The sequence below is a fragment of the Cottoperca gobio genome, chromosome 18 (assembly GCF_900634415.1).
Source record: "Cottoperca gobio chromosome 18, fCotGob3.1, whole genome shotgun sequence".
NCBI classification, from domain to species: domain Eukaryota; kingdom Metazoa; phylum Chordata; class Actinopteri; order Perciformes; family Bovichtidae; genus Cottoperca; species Cottoperca gobio.
In genome coordinates this window covers 6,599,576-6,616,696 of record NC_041372.1, presented here as the reverse complement: position 1 = coordinate 6,616,696, position 17,121 = coordinate 6,599,576, and the positions used below count along the sequence as shown (strand labels likewise).

Genomic DNA, 17,121 nt, shown 5'->3' with positions numbered 1-17,121 from the left:
GAGACTTGTCCTTGTACTTAGTTCACTGTAAGTCACTCTGGATAAGAGAGTCTGCTAAATGACCTGCAACTGGCTCTATCTAGTGTGATTTCTGTGTAGCAGTAATGACTTGCATACTTATTGTTATTATTATTTGCTCTCTGGTCACGTAAAATTCATGTATGCTACATATACCAGACATATGTGCATCATTTTACTTTCCTCCACTTTTACAACGTTTGCATGAATTTGTATATTAATTAGATATTATTAACATAATATGACATGTGAAATTATTTATAGATGGCTGACTTTTCTTGTTGTTCTGTTTTAACAACAATCCCAAATTACAGCCATTTTTATTCTAGCCCAGCCAATGTATACAGTACCAACACGGATATTTCAAAATTATCTCTGCTGCACATAACTGTACATAACTTCATTATGATTACATGAATATGAGGTATTATTAGTTATGTAATACTCTTTAAAACTACAGAGGCCCATCTACTCCCATTATAATTATAACTTGGCCCATGTATAGTGTACAAAGTCCATTCACTGATAAACTGTACTGTACTGTAAACTCACTATGATTACATGTACAGTTTATGAGTTACATAATTCATTAATGTCTTCAGAGCCAAGTTGATCTACTTTTAACTTATCTCTCTGCAACTTTGATTAGATGTTTAGTTACTAGTTTTAATCGCTTTGTTGTAAATACATTTTCCCAACTTCCTCCAACTGCTTTCCTCTGTGCTCTTTCAAAGTCAGACTAAAGCTGTTAAATTGTCTTTCACATACTGTATTGGCTCTGTGCTGAGAAAAAAAATACTCTAAAGAGGATATAGAGTATTGTATTTTGAAGCATTATTCTCATTCTTATTTCAAGGATTTGGTAGAGAAAATATACTTTTTGATTATTGTTTTAATATGTCGGTATTTAGTCTTTTTACACAAAAAGATATTCTGGTAAATCTGTGTATGATATAGTGCTACTTGTTTGCACGTATTTTACAGTAGCCCTAGTTACCAGTGACTCACAGGAAGCATTGACTGGCCCCTTGCACAATTGATGTTACTGAGAATTCAGTTCCCAGAGTATATCAGCAGAGGGCACAAAACACCAATAATTCATGGGTAGCGTCACAGAAAACATTTGCCTTTCAGTGTCTCAGAAAGACAACATCTAACAATAGACCTATGTGTTAAGACTGAGATAACAAAATATGCTGTTCAAAGTCAGTAAGGGGGAGTAGTTGGCAGAACAAAATATATAAATAAATAAAGATGGAAAGGGAGAGGAAAAAACCCTATAAATTAATTAATTAAATTAAATGAGCTCCATTGTCAAATACTAAACGTTTTTTCCACCAGGAATTTGGTAAACAGCAGGATTTTCAAGTTAGAATGAGCCTAAAAAACAAAAGCCTTAATACAAAACGTGTTATCATTGTGTAGACACAGATGGGATAAAGCTTTGGTAAATAAACAGTCATTTGACATGAGACCGGAAGTGATCTTCTTCGTTTTTGGGGAGCTGCTATTAGCTGTTGCAGCTTTGCAGCTTTCAAGCTATGACGATGGACGCAACGTAAAAAACAAATCACCACCAAGCTGCTCTATAAACTATCGTAGCCATTTGTATATTTCGCCACGTGTATGGGCGACGAATACATATAGCTATTCATTTGTTTACTAGTGAATCATTTTGGACCATTTGGATATCACAAGTGATTGAATTTACCGTGGAAACATGAAAATACAATAATAAGACCAACGTTTTCCAAGGTGAGTCTCTCTGTCACGTTAGCCAGCACTAAGGTTATGTTAACAGATGGCAGTGATATTCTTATGTTGCCAACGCTGTGTTTAATGCATTAAACATTATTGCCGTTATCTTGTAATAAAGAACAGGTTACTCATTGTCGACTGGGTGAAGAGACGATATTACGGGTATAATTACATTATTATATTATAATTATAACTACTTCTAACAGTGTAAGACTGAGTGTAAACTACTGCACCATATACGTAACATTAGTTAAACTACAGTGCTTTTAAATACCATAATTAATAAGATATTACTTTAATTTAGGCTAGCCTACTGTTTGTTTATCTTCGGTGCTGTTTCTCCCTCGCATAACAGAACAGGTGTATTGTAAAACTGTCCAATAAAGATACTAATGTACGGAGTTTCCTTTTTTATATGATTTGGCCATTCATATTCAGTCATGAAGTCAGTCTGTGGTGTGTATTTGCTGCTTATTAAGTTTTCAATTACCGTGTAGGCCTACTATTGAGAGGCAGTTACATTTAACACCACTACTTTACACCTGTCTATATATACATTTTAAATTGCAGTCAGCAGGGGATTAATATTGGCCTCATACACTATCTGCTAAAGAACGGCATATCTTTTCTACAGTATGTCTGTTTTTCTGTTGTAGCTACATGACCCTATCTGATGAAGGGTCTGTGAGTCAGTCTGGTTTACTGTAAGGACCAATAATCTTTTGTGACTCAGTAATGAAACAGAAGCTTATAGAGTTTGACTGACACCTGTTTAATTGTTAATAGGTAACCTAGGGAATTAAGCAGCAGGTGGCAGGAAAAACTAACCCAGTAGTTTTAAAACTGCAGTCAAGAGGTTGTGATGTGATCTCATGGATTTACAAGTTGTTGGTGTACTGCCTCTTTCTGTAAACCTTCATACTTAATTGGCAATAGCTGGATTTAGATTTCCCAAAATGTCATTCACAATGACAATGAAATGTTGAAAATGTTTGTTTTTCGTTCTGATTCTTAAACTATACAATTTATCGTGGAAGAATTAGTTCTGCTTGAGCCTGTATGTGTGTCTGTGTGTGTGTGTGTGTGTGTGTGTGTGTGTGTGTGTGTGTGTGTGTGTGTGTGTGTATGTGTGTGTGTGTGTGTGTGTGTGTGTGTGTGTTTCGATTTAGTGTGTTAAAAAATGTTTCCTTGGTGGGCAAGTTGTTCCCCTTCATTTCTAACATATCTCTATACCATAGGTGGATACACCCAGGAAGGAAAATGCTGCTACTTAAAAAAAAAAAAAATACATTGTGTGTGTGTGTTGCTCAATTACTGTAAGTGATTGCTTCTTGGAAAATATAAATCAGAGTGCCATGATTGAGGTTACTCCTAAATGAAAAGAGGCGAACCCTAATAGTGTTTTGGCGTTGTTGGGCGTGGGACCAGAGCAAATCATTTCCAACCTTTTGTTTTGGCTGCTGTTAATCTTCCACACTTTCTCATCTAAGTGTCATCATAGGGACCCTTAGACTAAACAACAAGTGCCTGCAAAACCCCAAAACGATCATTTTAATTTAGTAGTGTTTTTCCCTGTGGGGCTCTAAAGAGCTGTTGAATCTGAAGTAGATGGACTTGAAGAGTGTAATGTGTTTTCCTACAAAGGCAAATGTGTTTGTGAAATTCCACCTCAGTGTTCATTCAGGACATAAAAAGTTTTCTCACGTTTTGCATGTTTGTCTCAATGACAAAGGCGGTGTCTTACACATGAAACAATGAGCCCACTTGTCCTGTCTGCCCTGTACATTGTATTTGTGAAGGAGTGGGCTTAAGAAAAGTCAGGCTGTGCAACAATCCTCTCAGCAGGGAGAAAAGGAGGCTTTTATAATAACTTTGCTCTCAGATGAAGGACATGAATGTTGACTCAACTGAATTGTGTAATTGTGTGTCGACTGTTAAAAACACAGCTGTTTGTGTGTCCAGTTACTGACATGCGTGTCATCCTGCTTTTGTCGGTTGGGAGAAGGAGGTGTCGAATGGCAAGTTTAGGGAAGTAGACCAAACGCATGGAAACCAAAAACCTTTGTAAACAAAAACTGCGGTGTCAGTAGGAAAAAAATAAATGGTCAGGCGGGCCACATGATCCTCCACAGCTGCAGAACACACACAATCATGTTTTTGTTCGATGTTTGACTGAAGTTGTGTAAGATGTGTTGCCTGTTTATGAGCTGTATTTTGTGAATTAGTGCAGTCTCCTAAATGGTGTGTCTCGCCTGATCCTCTCAACAAGTCAAAACAAGCAAGGTTGTCATACTGCCAGTGTCAATTCTGTGAGTGAGGAGACTAGTTTTGCCAGTGAGTAGGTCAGTAGCCTTTCAGTCCTGTGGTGTTTACGTAGGGAGTGAACTCCCAGATTCTTGACTTCTATACACATTATAGAAAAGAGCATTTGTTCCCAGCCTCAGGCTGCTGGTTCCAGCGCCAAAGCTCAATGGAAAGTCATTGTACTTATTCAGGTCATTGGATTTTTTAGTTCTAGACTCTTGCTATTCCCAGTGGCTTACTGACATAAAACTACCAGTTGTTAGAGATTAAGTTCATTCTAATACTTAAAGGTTTATGCGACATACCTCCATAATTCCAAGACACATATCCGACCTCCATACTTTCTTTGGACATAGTTTTTGACCACCTCTCGCCAGCTTCTCAGTGCCTCTTGCTGGAATGTAAATACATTCCTGCATCTCTAAGTAGTGAAACCTTGGCACAGGGTCGTCTAGAAAACAAACTACTCACTCTGTTATCCCTGAAGATGCGGCTGACCTTTGCTCTCTCCTGTTGCCCTTGCAGTTTCACCAGAACTTCCTACATCAGAATGAAGGAACAGACAGATGCTCCTCCAGACCGGTGAGTTAGAAGTAGATACAAACGAGAAACTCTCACTTCCCACCGTTTGCTCTCGACCACAGTTTCTGTGTGGTCCAAAATAAGTGTATTTTAAATAATCCCCTGTGAGATCCTTTTCTAAAAAATATTTATTTTGAATACCTTCTACCAGCTGTTATCAGTAGTAGGTCTATATAAGGCATTCATGTTCTCAGATGTATTGTAATGTAACTAATATCGTTTTCTACTGACGTCTGTTTGAACTTCTGTTTTTGATAAAGTTGGAAAAAAGTTTGATCAAATATATATTTTTAAAAACACAGACAGCATTCGGGCATACATGTGGAGGCACATACAGTGTTGTTCAATGCTAGATTTAAAACTATATTAAAGCTTAGAAATGTAGGGAATAGGAGTTTTGGCAGCTTCTGTCCTTATTCACTTTGCTTATTATGATGCAGCCCCTACACATCGGCATAATGCCAGACAAAAATCCCCTAAGTGCAACGCTTGAAAATAGTGTCAACCATTCAGACAACCGTTCCAGTTTTGTCGAGAGCTGGAGACGGGTCGAAATTTACTGGAAGAGGCTGCCTTGTGATTCTCCATGCAGGAAAGATCCTTGCTGTATACTGTAAACCATTTTTTCATGTAGCACCCTTTATTTCCCATCTACAGGGGCTGCCTGGTCGGGATCTGTTTCTTCATTCTGGGCCTGGGAACGTTGCTACCATGGAACTTCTTCATGACTGCTTCATTGGTAACTTAATTACTTAATCCCTAAGACAGTAGAACTGACACATTATATGCACCTTCTGCTTAAATGTTTTATTACATACAACCAATAGACTCACTCAGTCAATAAGATGGTAGTATTTCATAATTTTCCCTGTCAGATCTGCATAAAGCCTTTCTTTAAAGTGTTCTGCGAGGAAATTGTTGGTCTAGGCCAGGGGTTGGGAACCTTTTTGGCTGGGAGAGCCATAAAAGCCAAATGTTTTTAAATATATTTCCTTGAGAGCCATATATTTAATAAAATTGAGTTTTTAAGTATATCACGTCTCCGAGTACTAAAAGCGCTATCAGTGTTTCCCCTACCATTGTCTGTGCCCCCCCCCAACTCAAGGCCAAAATTATATCCAGCCCGTGAGAAAATATCATACGTCTATCATAACTGGCCCGCCTGTTTTGGTAATTAAATCAATGCATGGCACAACCACGGGAAAATACATATTTGAGGAAGTATCTAAATGTATGCGAAATGAAACTGCCCCGAGACAAACTGACGGGACTGACGACAGATGGAGCGCCTGCGATGCCCGGTGAAAGAGCGGATTAGTTGGATGCGGGAGAAGATGCAGCTGACGGTGTATCACTGCATCATACACCAGGAAGTGCTGTGTTGTAAAGCTCTGGAAATGGAAGATGTAATAAGCACCGTAGGATAGGAAACTTGAGGAGATACATTCTCAACATGGCGGTGTGATGGTGAGTCGAGGGAAAGTGCTGAATCAATTTTTTCGAGTTGCGTGAGGAAATCTGCCAGTTTTTGGAAAGCAAAGGGAAACTCATCACATATCTCTGGGACGAAAAGTGAGCTGGCCTTTATGTGCGACATAACGAAGCATCTCACTGTTAAACCTCCAGCTTCAGGGCCGTGTGATCACGGATATGTATGATGCAGTGGTTCCAAGCCGAGCTGCCTGTGGGAGACTCTGATGCAGAAGGAAACTTTGGTCACTGCGTGTTTCCAAACACTGACAAACCATCTCCACCGCTGTGTTCCCGACTGCGCATTTTCCGACTTTGTAGCTGCAAACCGTTTGCCGTTTACCGTTTGACGTGGTAACAGCACATGTGAACATCCAAATGGAGCTGATTGACCTCCAGTGTAACGACACACTCAAGGCAAAGTATGACTCTGTGGGTAGCTGCACGGTTTCCAAGCTTCATCCCCGAAACGATGCCTCAACCTGCATGCCGCTCAGATGCTTTGCATGTTTAGAAACACATACCTGTGTGAGCAGCTTTTCTTTGTGATGAAGTTGAACAAAAACCCACACAGGAGTCCCACTGATGCACACCTTCACTCACTGAGGGTTTCCACAGAACCCCAAACATTAAACTGGCAGCTAAGAAAAGATTCCAGACATCTGGCTGTGACACATGTGCATACTCGGAGAATGTAGCCTACCTAAATATGTTAATCCAATATGTGTATCCTGTTCAATAAATGTGGACCGTGTTTGGCCCTCGACGTAGTCCCAGTTTTTAAATGTGGCCCTCTTTGTGATTTGAGTTTGACACCCCTGATCTACTGCTTGCTTTGCGCAGTTTCTCCTCAGCTGTTTCGCGAAGGGCAGGGCTCCGCCCCCTACACACACGCACACACACAAACACACACTCGTGCGCACACACTTGGTCAGAGACAGAGCGAAGGAGAGGGGAGAACTAAAACAAAATCCGCTGCTAAATGTTTTACTTTAAAATGACACAATATAATTATTTATTACTTGTTAATCATGTTAAAAAATGTCAGCTCAAAATTGTCTGCGAGCCATATCGCGTCATCAAAAGAGCCATAGGTTACCGACCCTTGGTCTAGTGGTTCACTACTTAAACTTCTTAAAGAATCACATGCTTAATGGATGACAACGGTCTTATGGACAATAAGCGGTTTGTATAATTCAAGTAAATGTCTAGAAAAACTATAGAATGTAACATAAGTGATGGATTGGTCAAATTGTTATTTTGTAGCGAGGGGTTTAAGTGATTTGTTTTGATGTGTTATGCAGTCTGGGTATAGGGTGTTAAAGTGTAATGACCATAGGGACCCATACATCCACACAGTGCATCATATGACTTTGGGTAACTATGTGGACCAGAACACGTGGTCCGCGTTTGTGTTTCCACCAATATCTACTGAGGTGAAATATCTCTGCTTTAAATGCTTCACCAGCTAGATGCTAATGTCTGTCTGCTGTTTGGTGCTGGACATAAAGTTTAAAGTAGTTTAACTAGAACTTTTCAACTGAATGCGACTGCCCGCCTGCTGTGTCTGAAAACCGAAACGATGAACTGAATGACGCTAGAACGCTACGTTAAGCTGAGGGGAACTACAGAGTTGGGTGATAATTCTTTCACATTACACATTGGAGACAATGTTGATCAAAGGAAATTATTAGTCCCGCTTTAAAATGATCAAAGATTGAACTATTGCTTAAAAGATAACAGAAGAAAAAGCTGAATTAGATATCCTGCTGGTTTCAGAATTAGAAACGGGTTTATTAGTATGTTTTTACGTACATGGTATATTTCTTTTTTTTTCCGTGCATAACAATAACCACAGTAAGAGCAAACACTGTTAGAAAGATTACAAGAAAAACACGATAAAATACCATAAAATAATATGTCCGATATATCTGTTTGTATACAAAAAGAGCTGAAAAGTGTGAAAATATTGAGCAGGAATGCCAAAACTTCACAGTATGAAGTATTTGAGACTGTGCAATGTACAGAGATACTAGTTCAAAAGATGTGTGTTAATGTGTAAGACAAGAGGATTCTGGGAGTTGTTTTGAGTGAATCCTCTCAATTGGGGAACAAGCAAGCAACGTTAACTGAACTTGTACATTTGAGAGAGAATAGAGTGTGAAGGTAACTGTATGTTCATTTGCATGTGAAGATATATTTCAACATCTGTCTCGCTTCCTCTGGGTTCACAGTATTTCCAACGTCGCCTCAACACGACAGAATGGAGCAACGGCACAGTGGTGGTCCACCAAGAGTACTACTTCAACAACTGGATGACCCTGCTGTCCCAGCTGCCCCTGCTGCTGTTCACCCTGCTCAACTCCTTCCTCTACCAGAGGTCAGTGACGGGGTTAGAAGTGAACTCTGTTGATCTCTGTGCTGGCCGATGTTTCAAAGCTGTTTATAAGAAAGAATGTCAATATTCACCTAAAAGTAAACAATCGTTGTGAGCCACTTGAGGTTTTTGACTTTACAAAGTTGCATTTATGACCTGGTCTTGTGCCGAAATATTCTTCTGTGGTGTGTGTTTTATCCAGTTTGATGTTCGTTTTTGGTTAAAAGACTAATGTAAGTGTTTCTTATTTCAGAATATCGGAGGCCATGCGCATCGCAGGTAGCCTGGTTTTTATCCTGCTGCTCTTCATCTTCACAGCAGTGCTGGTCAAAGTGCCCATGGCGGGAGACCACTTCTTCTCTGTCACCATGGCTACTATCTGGTTCATCAACTGTAAGTCGGTGTGTGTACGTGTGTACGTGTGTGAGTAAAAGCCCTAAAGAAAGAGGCTGAGAGTTAAATGAAATGATGCTTCTGCTCCCCAGCCTTTGGTGCCGTGCTGCAGGGCAGTCTGTTCGGCCTGGTGGGTCTGCTGCCTCAGAAGTACAGCACCGTCTTCATGAGCGGCCAGGGCCTCGCCGGGACCTTCGCTGCCATCGCCATGCTGCTCGCCATAGCCAGTGAGCCACCCACATGCACACAAAACGACACAGGGTGCCTAATCCCCAGTTGCCTAGTAACAGAGGACATTCAAAACGGATGTAGAGCTAGTCAAATCAGCATGACGCCTCACAACACACTTTCAAAGACACGGCTCATGTTTATTTCTCCAAAAATTCCTAATCGCCGAACTCATGTTTGTCTCCCAGGCGACGCAGAATATGAGACGGCAGCGTTGGGTTACTTCATCACGCCGTGTGTGGGGACGCTGGTCACGCTCTGCAGCTACGTGCTGCTGCCCCGCCTGGTCAGTCAGCTCCCAGCTCTGCATGACTACATTACCCATAATCCATTCAACCTCACCTAAATGTATAAGTTTATACAAAATCAGGCTTTTTAAGATGGTGTTTGCTTTATATAATCACATCCTCAAAGGTGAAAAAGGAACATCTTGGTGGCATTTGTGTAACACTTGCAGTAATTAAATCATGTAATTACATGTGAATGTACAAACAACATGACTTGCTGTAGCTTTAAGGCCTAATTTATGTTGTCTGGTGTTTCCATGCAGGAGTTTGCTCGGCATTATCTGAACAAAAGCATCAAGTATGAGGCAGACACCACGGACGAGTTGCTGAAAGGTGGGTCTTTGGCTTCAACAAACTCCTTTTCACACTCTCTGAATTAAGTTTCCAAATTGGCACCGCAGGGCATACCTGTCAACCCTCCAGTTTTTTCCGGGATTATCCCATATTTTTACTTCTGTCCAGTTTTTCTCCCGTTTAAATATTTTTCCCGTAATTATCCCGTATTTTTAACCTTTAAAAAAAAAAATAGGCCTAATTTTAAAAAAAAGTGTAAAGTGGCCTCCGGTAGAGCAGGTGGCAGTATTATGTTTAACTTTATACTGTAACAATATCACAGAAGAAGAAAACAGGAACAATATCACAGAAGAAGAAAACAGGAACAATAACACAGAAGAAGAAAACAGGAACAACACAGAAGACTAAAGCATATGGATGAGAGTCGCAGTGAACGGGAGATAGATGGAGACGCAGTTGTACCTGCCAAACAAGTTAAAACTTTATGCAAGTACCAAATGAGAGGAGACCTTCCCTTATTTATTAAAAGCAGAGTCGGGCAAACTCGTGCTTTTTGTAAAGTGTGCCATTCAGATGTTAGCATTGCACACGGCGGAATAAGCGATGTTCGCCAGCAAGAACAATCGTCCAAGCACAAGCACGCCAAGAGGCACAAACACACACTGTCAATGACTTCATGTGTGACAAGAACTGTGTCGGAGGCAAACCAAGTGACCAAAGCTGAGGGAAAGATGTCGATGCCAAAAATAATGTAGCCTTCAGCTTCTGCGTTGATTTCAGTCGCAGTGTAGCGGACATGTTTCCCGACTCTGCCATTGCAAGGAAGTCCTCGTCAGCTGTTAAAATATGGGCAGAGTCCGGCAAAAAAATTCCGTTATTTTGAAATTCCAATGTTGACGGGTATGCCACAGGGACACTTTTCATCTCCGTCCTAATTTTAAAGTGGAAGCTCTCTAACGTTTGTACATTGAGATCAGCAAATATTTTTCTGACAGTGAGAGAACATCTGTTTGCTTTTCGACTTAGTTCACTATTCTGTGCTTCATTATCTGGTTGAATCGAATCCATTCAGTGGAAAATTATCTTGCTAAGTGAGTTGACTCTCTATTTATCCAATTTAGAGTCCTGGCAGTTCCCAGACAAAGAGGCCCACACAGACCTTTTCCTTTTTAGTGTTTTTTAATGGACGCTTAAATAATTCCCAAAATCAGATGTCATATTTGAAACATTTCCTTCGAGCAACATATAATGTTTATATATTGAATTGCAGAGAGCAGCACAGTGGAGAACGGGAAGGTGAATGGCCATGCTAACGGCACAGTGACCAGCAGCACAACCAATGGTGACAGTGCAGCTGAGGCTGAAGGGGACCCCGGTACAGACGGGCCGAAGCACGCCTTCCTGTCGCTGGAGCAGGTCCAGAAAGTGCAAGCTAAGGCCTCGGTCATAGAAGTCTTCAAAAAGGTGAACCCAGTGGTGTCATGTTACAATCTAACAGTAACTCTTTTATTGTATTTTGGCTTTCTTGATTCTTTGCATTAAATGTATGCTATAAAGAGATATAAAAAATGTTTTTCAGATTGTAAGTGTGTTAAGTTTAATGTTGACACCAACGAGAGATTTTCAAATGTTGTTTTAACGGTTGTGCCCGACACAGATAAGACCCATCGTGAGGTTACACCTTAGGCAAGACGTTCTGATCTAGCGGAAATATGCTTATTTTGCAATCAAGTAGAGTGTGGTGGGGTTTGTGTCTGTCGGGAAAAGTAGGTTCTGATGTGTTTATTTATAGCCTCAGTCAGAGACCTCGGCGCCGATTGGTACAGAATGCACTCCAGGCAAAAATCTCCAACACTGAAAATGAAAGATAAGAGTAGAAAATGGAGACCTTTTGATGCTGCTGCAGTGTTTATTGATGTATATGTGCATGCTGCAAATATGGGTAGTGATTTAAATTAGTGTAACTTAAAAAATAAAAAATATATATATATATATATATAATATTATTATTATTAAGTGTGTTTTAATTTTCATCTTATGTTATGCATTCTCTTTATTCTAAATAATCTTATTTTTACAGTTATTATCAGGCCTTTTTATTTCACATTAATTATGGCATTTAATCGCTGTTTAACTCCATTTTCTCTTATTGTAAAGCACTTTTAACTGCATTTTTAGTATGAAATGTGCGAAACAAATAAAGCTTATCATTATAAAATAACTAAGTATAACTGTGACTTGCTTTTTGGTAATGAATCTTTTTTAATTTGAGTCTCATTAAATGTATAACCTATTTTTTCCTCTTTTCTTTCCTTTGTAGATCTGGGTGATGGCGTTCTGCGTGACGTTTGTCTTCACGGTCACGCTGTCCGTCTTCCCTGCTGTCACTGCAGATGTCAGGACCTCATTCCCAGGAAAATGGGGTATGACCTAGCCTCAGTTCATCTATATATTTATATACACACAGTATATCTCTCGTGTAAACTGTAATTGTCAAATCGCTTATTTCTCTTTCTGCTCATTCTCTCTACAGAGCGCTTCTTTATCTCGGTGTGCTGCTTCTTAATTTTCAACATCCACGACTGGTTTGGTCGCACCATCACCACCTTGATACGTTGGGTGAGTATCTGATGAGATCATTCTACATCTACTCTTTATATATCTATATTATATTATTGTCCCTGTCCACATGGTATTACACACCACATACAGCTTTCATTTTATATGTGTCGCCACACAAGTTTGAGCTTAAACTACGTCACAAATAGGATTTATTTTATATTGTAAATTTGGTTTATATCACTTCCTGCTGTACATTTCTGTATCAACGTCACACTAAATATTGTACACGCAGGAATGTTTGTTCTTGTGCTGACGGTTTGATCTGACAGTTTAGGTTTCACTGTAAGAACCACATTTTTGCCATCCATATCTCTTTCCTGTCTCCTCTGCAGCCTCGCAAGGAGTCTCGTCTGTTCCCGCTGCTCGTTGTCTCCAGGGTGGTGTTCGTCCCTCTGCTGATGCTCTGTAACGTCCAGAATCGCTCCTTCCTTCCCGTCTACTTCGGCCACGATGCTGCTTTCGCGACCATCATGGCTCTCTTCTCTCTGTCCAGTGGCTACTTCGTCTGCCTTTCCATGTCCTACGCACCACAGTGAGTCCAAACTATACACAATATCAATATCACGGCGGGACTTTAATAGCTGCTGTTATCAGATTTATTTGATTATAATGTGTAAATCTTTTGGTTGCATGTAAACATCTTGCTTCACATTGGACTGCAGGACACAAATCCTAACGCACTGTTTTTATACATGTTGTTATTTTGGAGCATGGGCTGTTTCATCTCATCATGTTATGTTCAAGGACGCTCCGACATCAGAGGCTTTAAATACATTTAGGGATATAGTATAAAATATATACCTGCCCTTTTTACAGAGCGTATTCTAATATGCAACCCTTTCACTACTAGCTTTAGGCACAAAACAAAAACAAAGCTGCCCCCCCCACAGCAATACATTGCTTAGCTGCCGTGCTGGTAATTACCTCATACAACCCCACTGCAAACAATCCAAACTGTCCCTTTTTAAGTGTTTGTAGCTTGCACAGATCCAGATCCTTGCGCTATTACTTCATGACCTATGTATTGACACTGAATGCTTTGGATGTGAAACAGCAACTGAAGGAAAGGTTAGGGTAACATTAGCTGGAACTGAATACAGTTGTGATGCAGCTGTAGGACAGTCAACAGTGAAGCTAATGAGTTAAAGCATTAAACTCCGTCACTAACAATGAAAACTACTGTCCAGAGAGGTATTTACATCATTTAAATACATAATAATAATGTTGAAAGTATTAATAGTATCAAAAAACGGGGTTTAATGTTATTAAAATCATAAAGATTATAACCTATTGAACTTTGATTACATATGATTGAAGCTCTTCTAATGTTGTTATTGTGGTGAGCCAATGAAAATGTTCCGCATACAGTTTCTCACTAAAGATATACTTCATGCAGCAGCAGCCAACTCTTGAATCTCTGAGCGCCCTTAAACGCACCAACAAGGTGTGTTCAAAATCACCCCTGGCTCTAGTCGGATCACCATGGCGACATTGCGTAACTGCGACACAAAAAAACGAACCGAGACTTAACAAAAGCACCAGTGTGGTGCTTGACCAAAACACTTGATGTGCTTGACCGCCTGCCCCCACCTGCTCTCTCCTTAGGTTGGTGGAGCCGAAGGACGCGGAGACAGCCGGAGCCCTGATGACCTTCTTCTTAGCCCTGGGTCTGTCCATAGGAGCGGCCCTGTCCTTCCCTCTCCGAGCTCTGATTTAGTCACACACGCATACAGCACTGCATAGACACTGTAGAATATTTTGACTGGAGGAGGAAATAGGATTTTTTTTTTTGCCCCTCCTGGACGACCTTGTTTTTTCCCATTCATCCGTCAGATGCTGTGTGTTTCTGTTACGGCATGACCGCCTTGACAACCATGCACTCTGGGATGAAGTGGCTTTGGTCATGAAAGACTGACCAGGTTCCCTTTTCAAAGTAGGAATAAGGGAAATACAGTACGTTACTGCTGGTTATGTTACCTGCTGCTTACTCGAATACAAAGGTTGGGAAGTTTTCCTCTCCGTGCAGCTCTCATTGGACTGACTTTTGTTTGGCTTTTTATGTTGACTGTTTCTACATTGTTAGATGTATTTATGTTTAATTTAGGTTAGTAGTTGTTTATTTGATTGATTGTTAGGTTTATTACATTATGTATTTCTGATGTATTTTTCTTCCTAGGATTACTTTTGTATTTTTGAATACAATAGCTCTGTTATATGAGTAGAACAAACCAAGAAATATTTGTAATATTGTTCTGTAAATTTGCAATGGAAGGTTGATGTTCTGCCTCATGGGCATGTATGGATTACTGAACGGGGCCGACTGGGCACAGGCTCAGGGGCCCAAGCAAAAGAGACGCAAATAGACACAAAATGTTTGTGGTTGTTTTGTGTCTCTTTCAGTCTGGGGGTTCTGCTTCTTTTTAAAAATGATCGGGGGGCCTTTAACATGTCTTTCCCCAGGAGTCTGTTGTTTTATTATTCGTCCATGCTCATGGGACAATTCCTGTTTTATTTCACCTCCCTGTCTGCTCTCCAGTGCAGCAATGCAAAGCTGCAGCATCTCCAGCATCTTAGCTACTACTGCCATCTACTGGTCAAAAGACTTCAGCCCTTCAGAACTTCAATTCCTTTGCTGAAAAAGCTCAGCGTTTTTAGGTTATTACTGACAGGAAATGGAGTTTACAGCACTCAAGGACGTTTTTCGTGCCAGATTTTAGGTTAACAGGTTAAATGAGTATATCCACACTCCTGTCATGTCCCCGAGCTGCCGCCGACACCACGATGCACCTCTTGGCTAAAAACAAAAAGTAGGTTTACTTTCAGTTACTGTAACTTCTCTTGAGAACACCTGGCAGCTGCTGTCTCGTTACTAAATGTAGTGATGCTGCAGTTCATGTGGAAATTAGAATATTTGTATTGTACAGATATTGTAGTCAAATAGTATAGGTTTCTTTTTAGACATTGCTACCAATGTGCCATGCTCCAAGTAAATCCGTTCACTATTGTTCAGATTATCTTTCTCATTGTAGTGCAGAAAATATCTTCACATGTATAGGAATTAGTTATTGGTGTAGATTTGTTTACGTTTATGATCAGATTCACAGTCTATATAGAATGAACTTTTATTTTTTGCTTAAGTGCCCAATAAGCATTCATTTATTATTCATGATTTGTATTTACTGAATCTGTAAAGGAAGAGATTCATGAGTGTGAGTTTACTGTATGAGGTGAATCATGTACAGGCTGCTGCTTCAAATGGTACCAATGAAGGGAGCAATAATATAATTAATAGGACCATGTTATTTTTAAAACTTGACTTGATTTGTGCTGCATTCACGTCCAAGTGGGAATTTACGACCCAAACTGAACAAACGTGCATTTATATATAAGTTAATGGTCTACAGTTAAATATGGCAATGTGTTGACGATTAAACCTCAACCACATAAATTCAGTAGGAAGATGAAATGAACCATATTTCCAACAGAATGTCAATACAGCTTGAGTGTTTGGGATGAGGAACTCGGGCCTTGTTGCTGCAATTTTACACCGTGTTCCCAATAGAAGAATTCAAACTCCGTTATTGTTTAATAGAATTATTTTTTTTTTTTTACTTCTAAACTTGAAGAATGTAGTTCTCTGGAAGATATTCTAATAATATGTTACAGTCATAATTGGCCTTAATAATAATGAAACCCAGTTTTAAAATGTGCATGTTGTGTTCACATCATGTAAATACTGCTGTCTGCCTCCTGGTAATTACTCTGCTGCTAAATGCAGATGTGTCAACATGGAGCACAGAACAGCTGGAAATCCTTCAACAAAAAACTCCTCTTTGGTCGATGCATTGAAAGCAACACGTCACACTATTGTTTTCTCTGATACGGTGCAACCGCATCATTAATACTTAATGTGATCCATTATGTGCAGTTCACTTGTGCGCCATACAAACAGATGCCGGCAGACACACACACAGGATCTTGATTGAACTACCAGATGATGTGAGTTAGAGTAAAGGGAATTAATGCATGTGCATAATGTTTATTTAGAGATTTGACTGTCAATAAATGGATGCTTTCAACTAGCTGAGTTTGTTGGAAATGGTCATTTGTTTGAATGTCAATTTGTGGTAGAGTTATTAATCGAGCCGATAAAAGAACGTAATGTCATTCATAGATAATCAAGATCAGTCGGTGCTCACAAGGCCGATTTATTTATTATAATATTTCACTGAGTCGACACCATTTTATCAGATGCAAAAACAACATATTGGCATCATCTATCGGCCTGCTCTCTAAATATTGCTGTCAGCCTAAAATAATCTGGTTTATTTCCAATATGAATAGAAACCATGATCTGCTCTGCTGTGGTTGGCTCGGTGCTGATCATGTGATCTTATTCAGGACACATTTCTGGCATACTTGAGTTTAGTAATCAATCTCACTAGACAGAAAAATGTCTTCATTGTTTCAGATGTGAACGTGTAAATATATATATATATATATATATATATATATATATATATATATATATATATATATATATATATATATATATATATGCGTGTTTATATACACATACATGAAACGGGCTGTAAAATAAAGATGCACCGCTCCCAGTATCTGTCAAACACTGACTCAAATAGCTTGATCTGGTATCAGATAACATTATTTTAATGAAAAACAAATCAGTACATTTATATCTATGTATGTATTTGTTACATTGTGTTTTACAAACTTTAGAAAGCAATGTTTAAGTGAAGCCTTACAAATAAAAAGTCCCAGTATCTT

The 17,121-nt window shown here is 39.6% G+C and overlaps 1 protein-coding gene across 1 annotated transcript; it reads left to right on the top strand.

The window, feature by feature from the left end:
* Nucleotides 1-1,552: 1,552 nt before the first annotated feature.
* Nucleotides 1,553-16,416, top strand: LOC115023892 (equilibrative nucleoside transporter 2-like). Its single transcript, XM_029455236.1, has 13 exons — nucleotides 1,553-1,773; nucleotides 4,606-4,662; nucleotides 5,320-5,401; nucleotides 8,367-8,512; nucleotides 8,763-8,902; nucleotides 8,995-9,129; nucleotides 9,319-9,416; nucleotides 9,681-9,750; nucleotides 10,982-11,175; nucleotides 12,032-12,134; nucleotides 12,245-12,330; nucleotides 12,666-12,865; nucleotides 13,939-16,416. Exons 2-13 carry the CDS (start codon nucleotides 4,631-4,633, stop codon nucleotides 14,048-14,050), a joined length of 1,398 nt encoding a protein of 465 aa, XP_029311096.1. The 5' UTR covers nucleotides 1,553-1,773; nucleotides 4,606-4,630; the 3' UTR covers nucleotides 14,051-16,416.
* Nucleotides 16,417-17,121: the final 705 nt, after the last annotated feature.

What these genes read in the sequence shown, in the direction of transcription:
- LOC115023892 (XM_029455236.1), top strand. Translation starts at nt 4,631, where the DNA reads ATGAAGGAACAGACAGATGCTCCTCCAGACCG. An exon ending in ACAGATGCTCCTCCAGACCG is followed by an intron (nt 4,663 to 5,319) that starts GTGAGTTAGAAG and finishes TCCCATCTACAG; the next exon opens with GGGCTGCCTGGTCGGGATCT. An exon ending in AACTCCTTCCTCTACCAGAG is followed by an intron (nt 8,513 to 8,762) that starts GTCAGTGACGGG and finishes TTCTTATTTCAG; the next exon opens with AATATCGGAGGCCATGCGCA.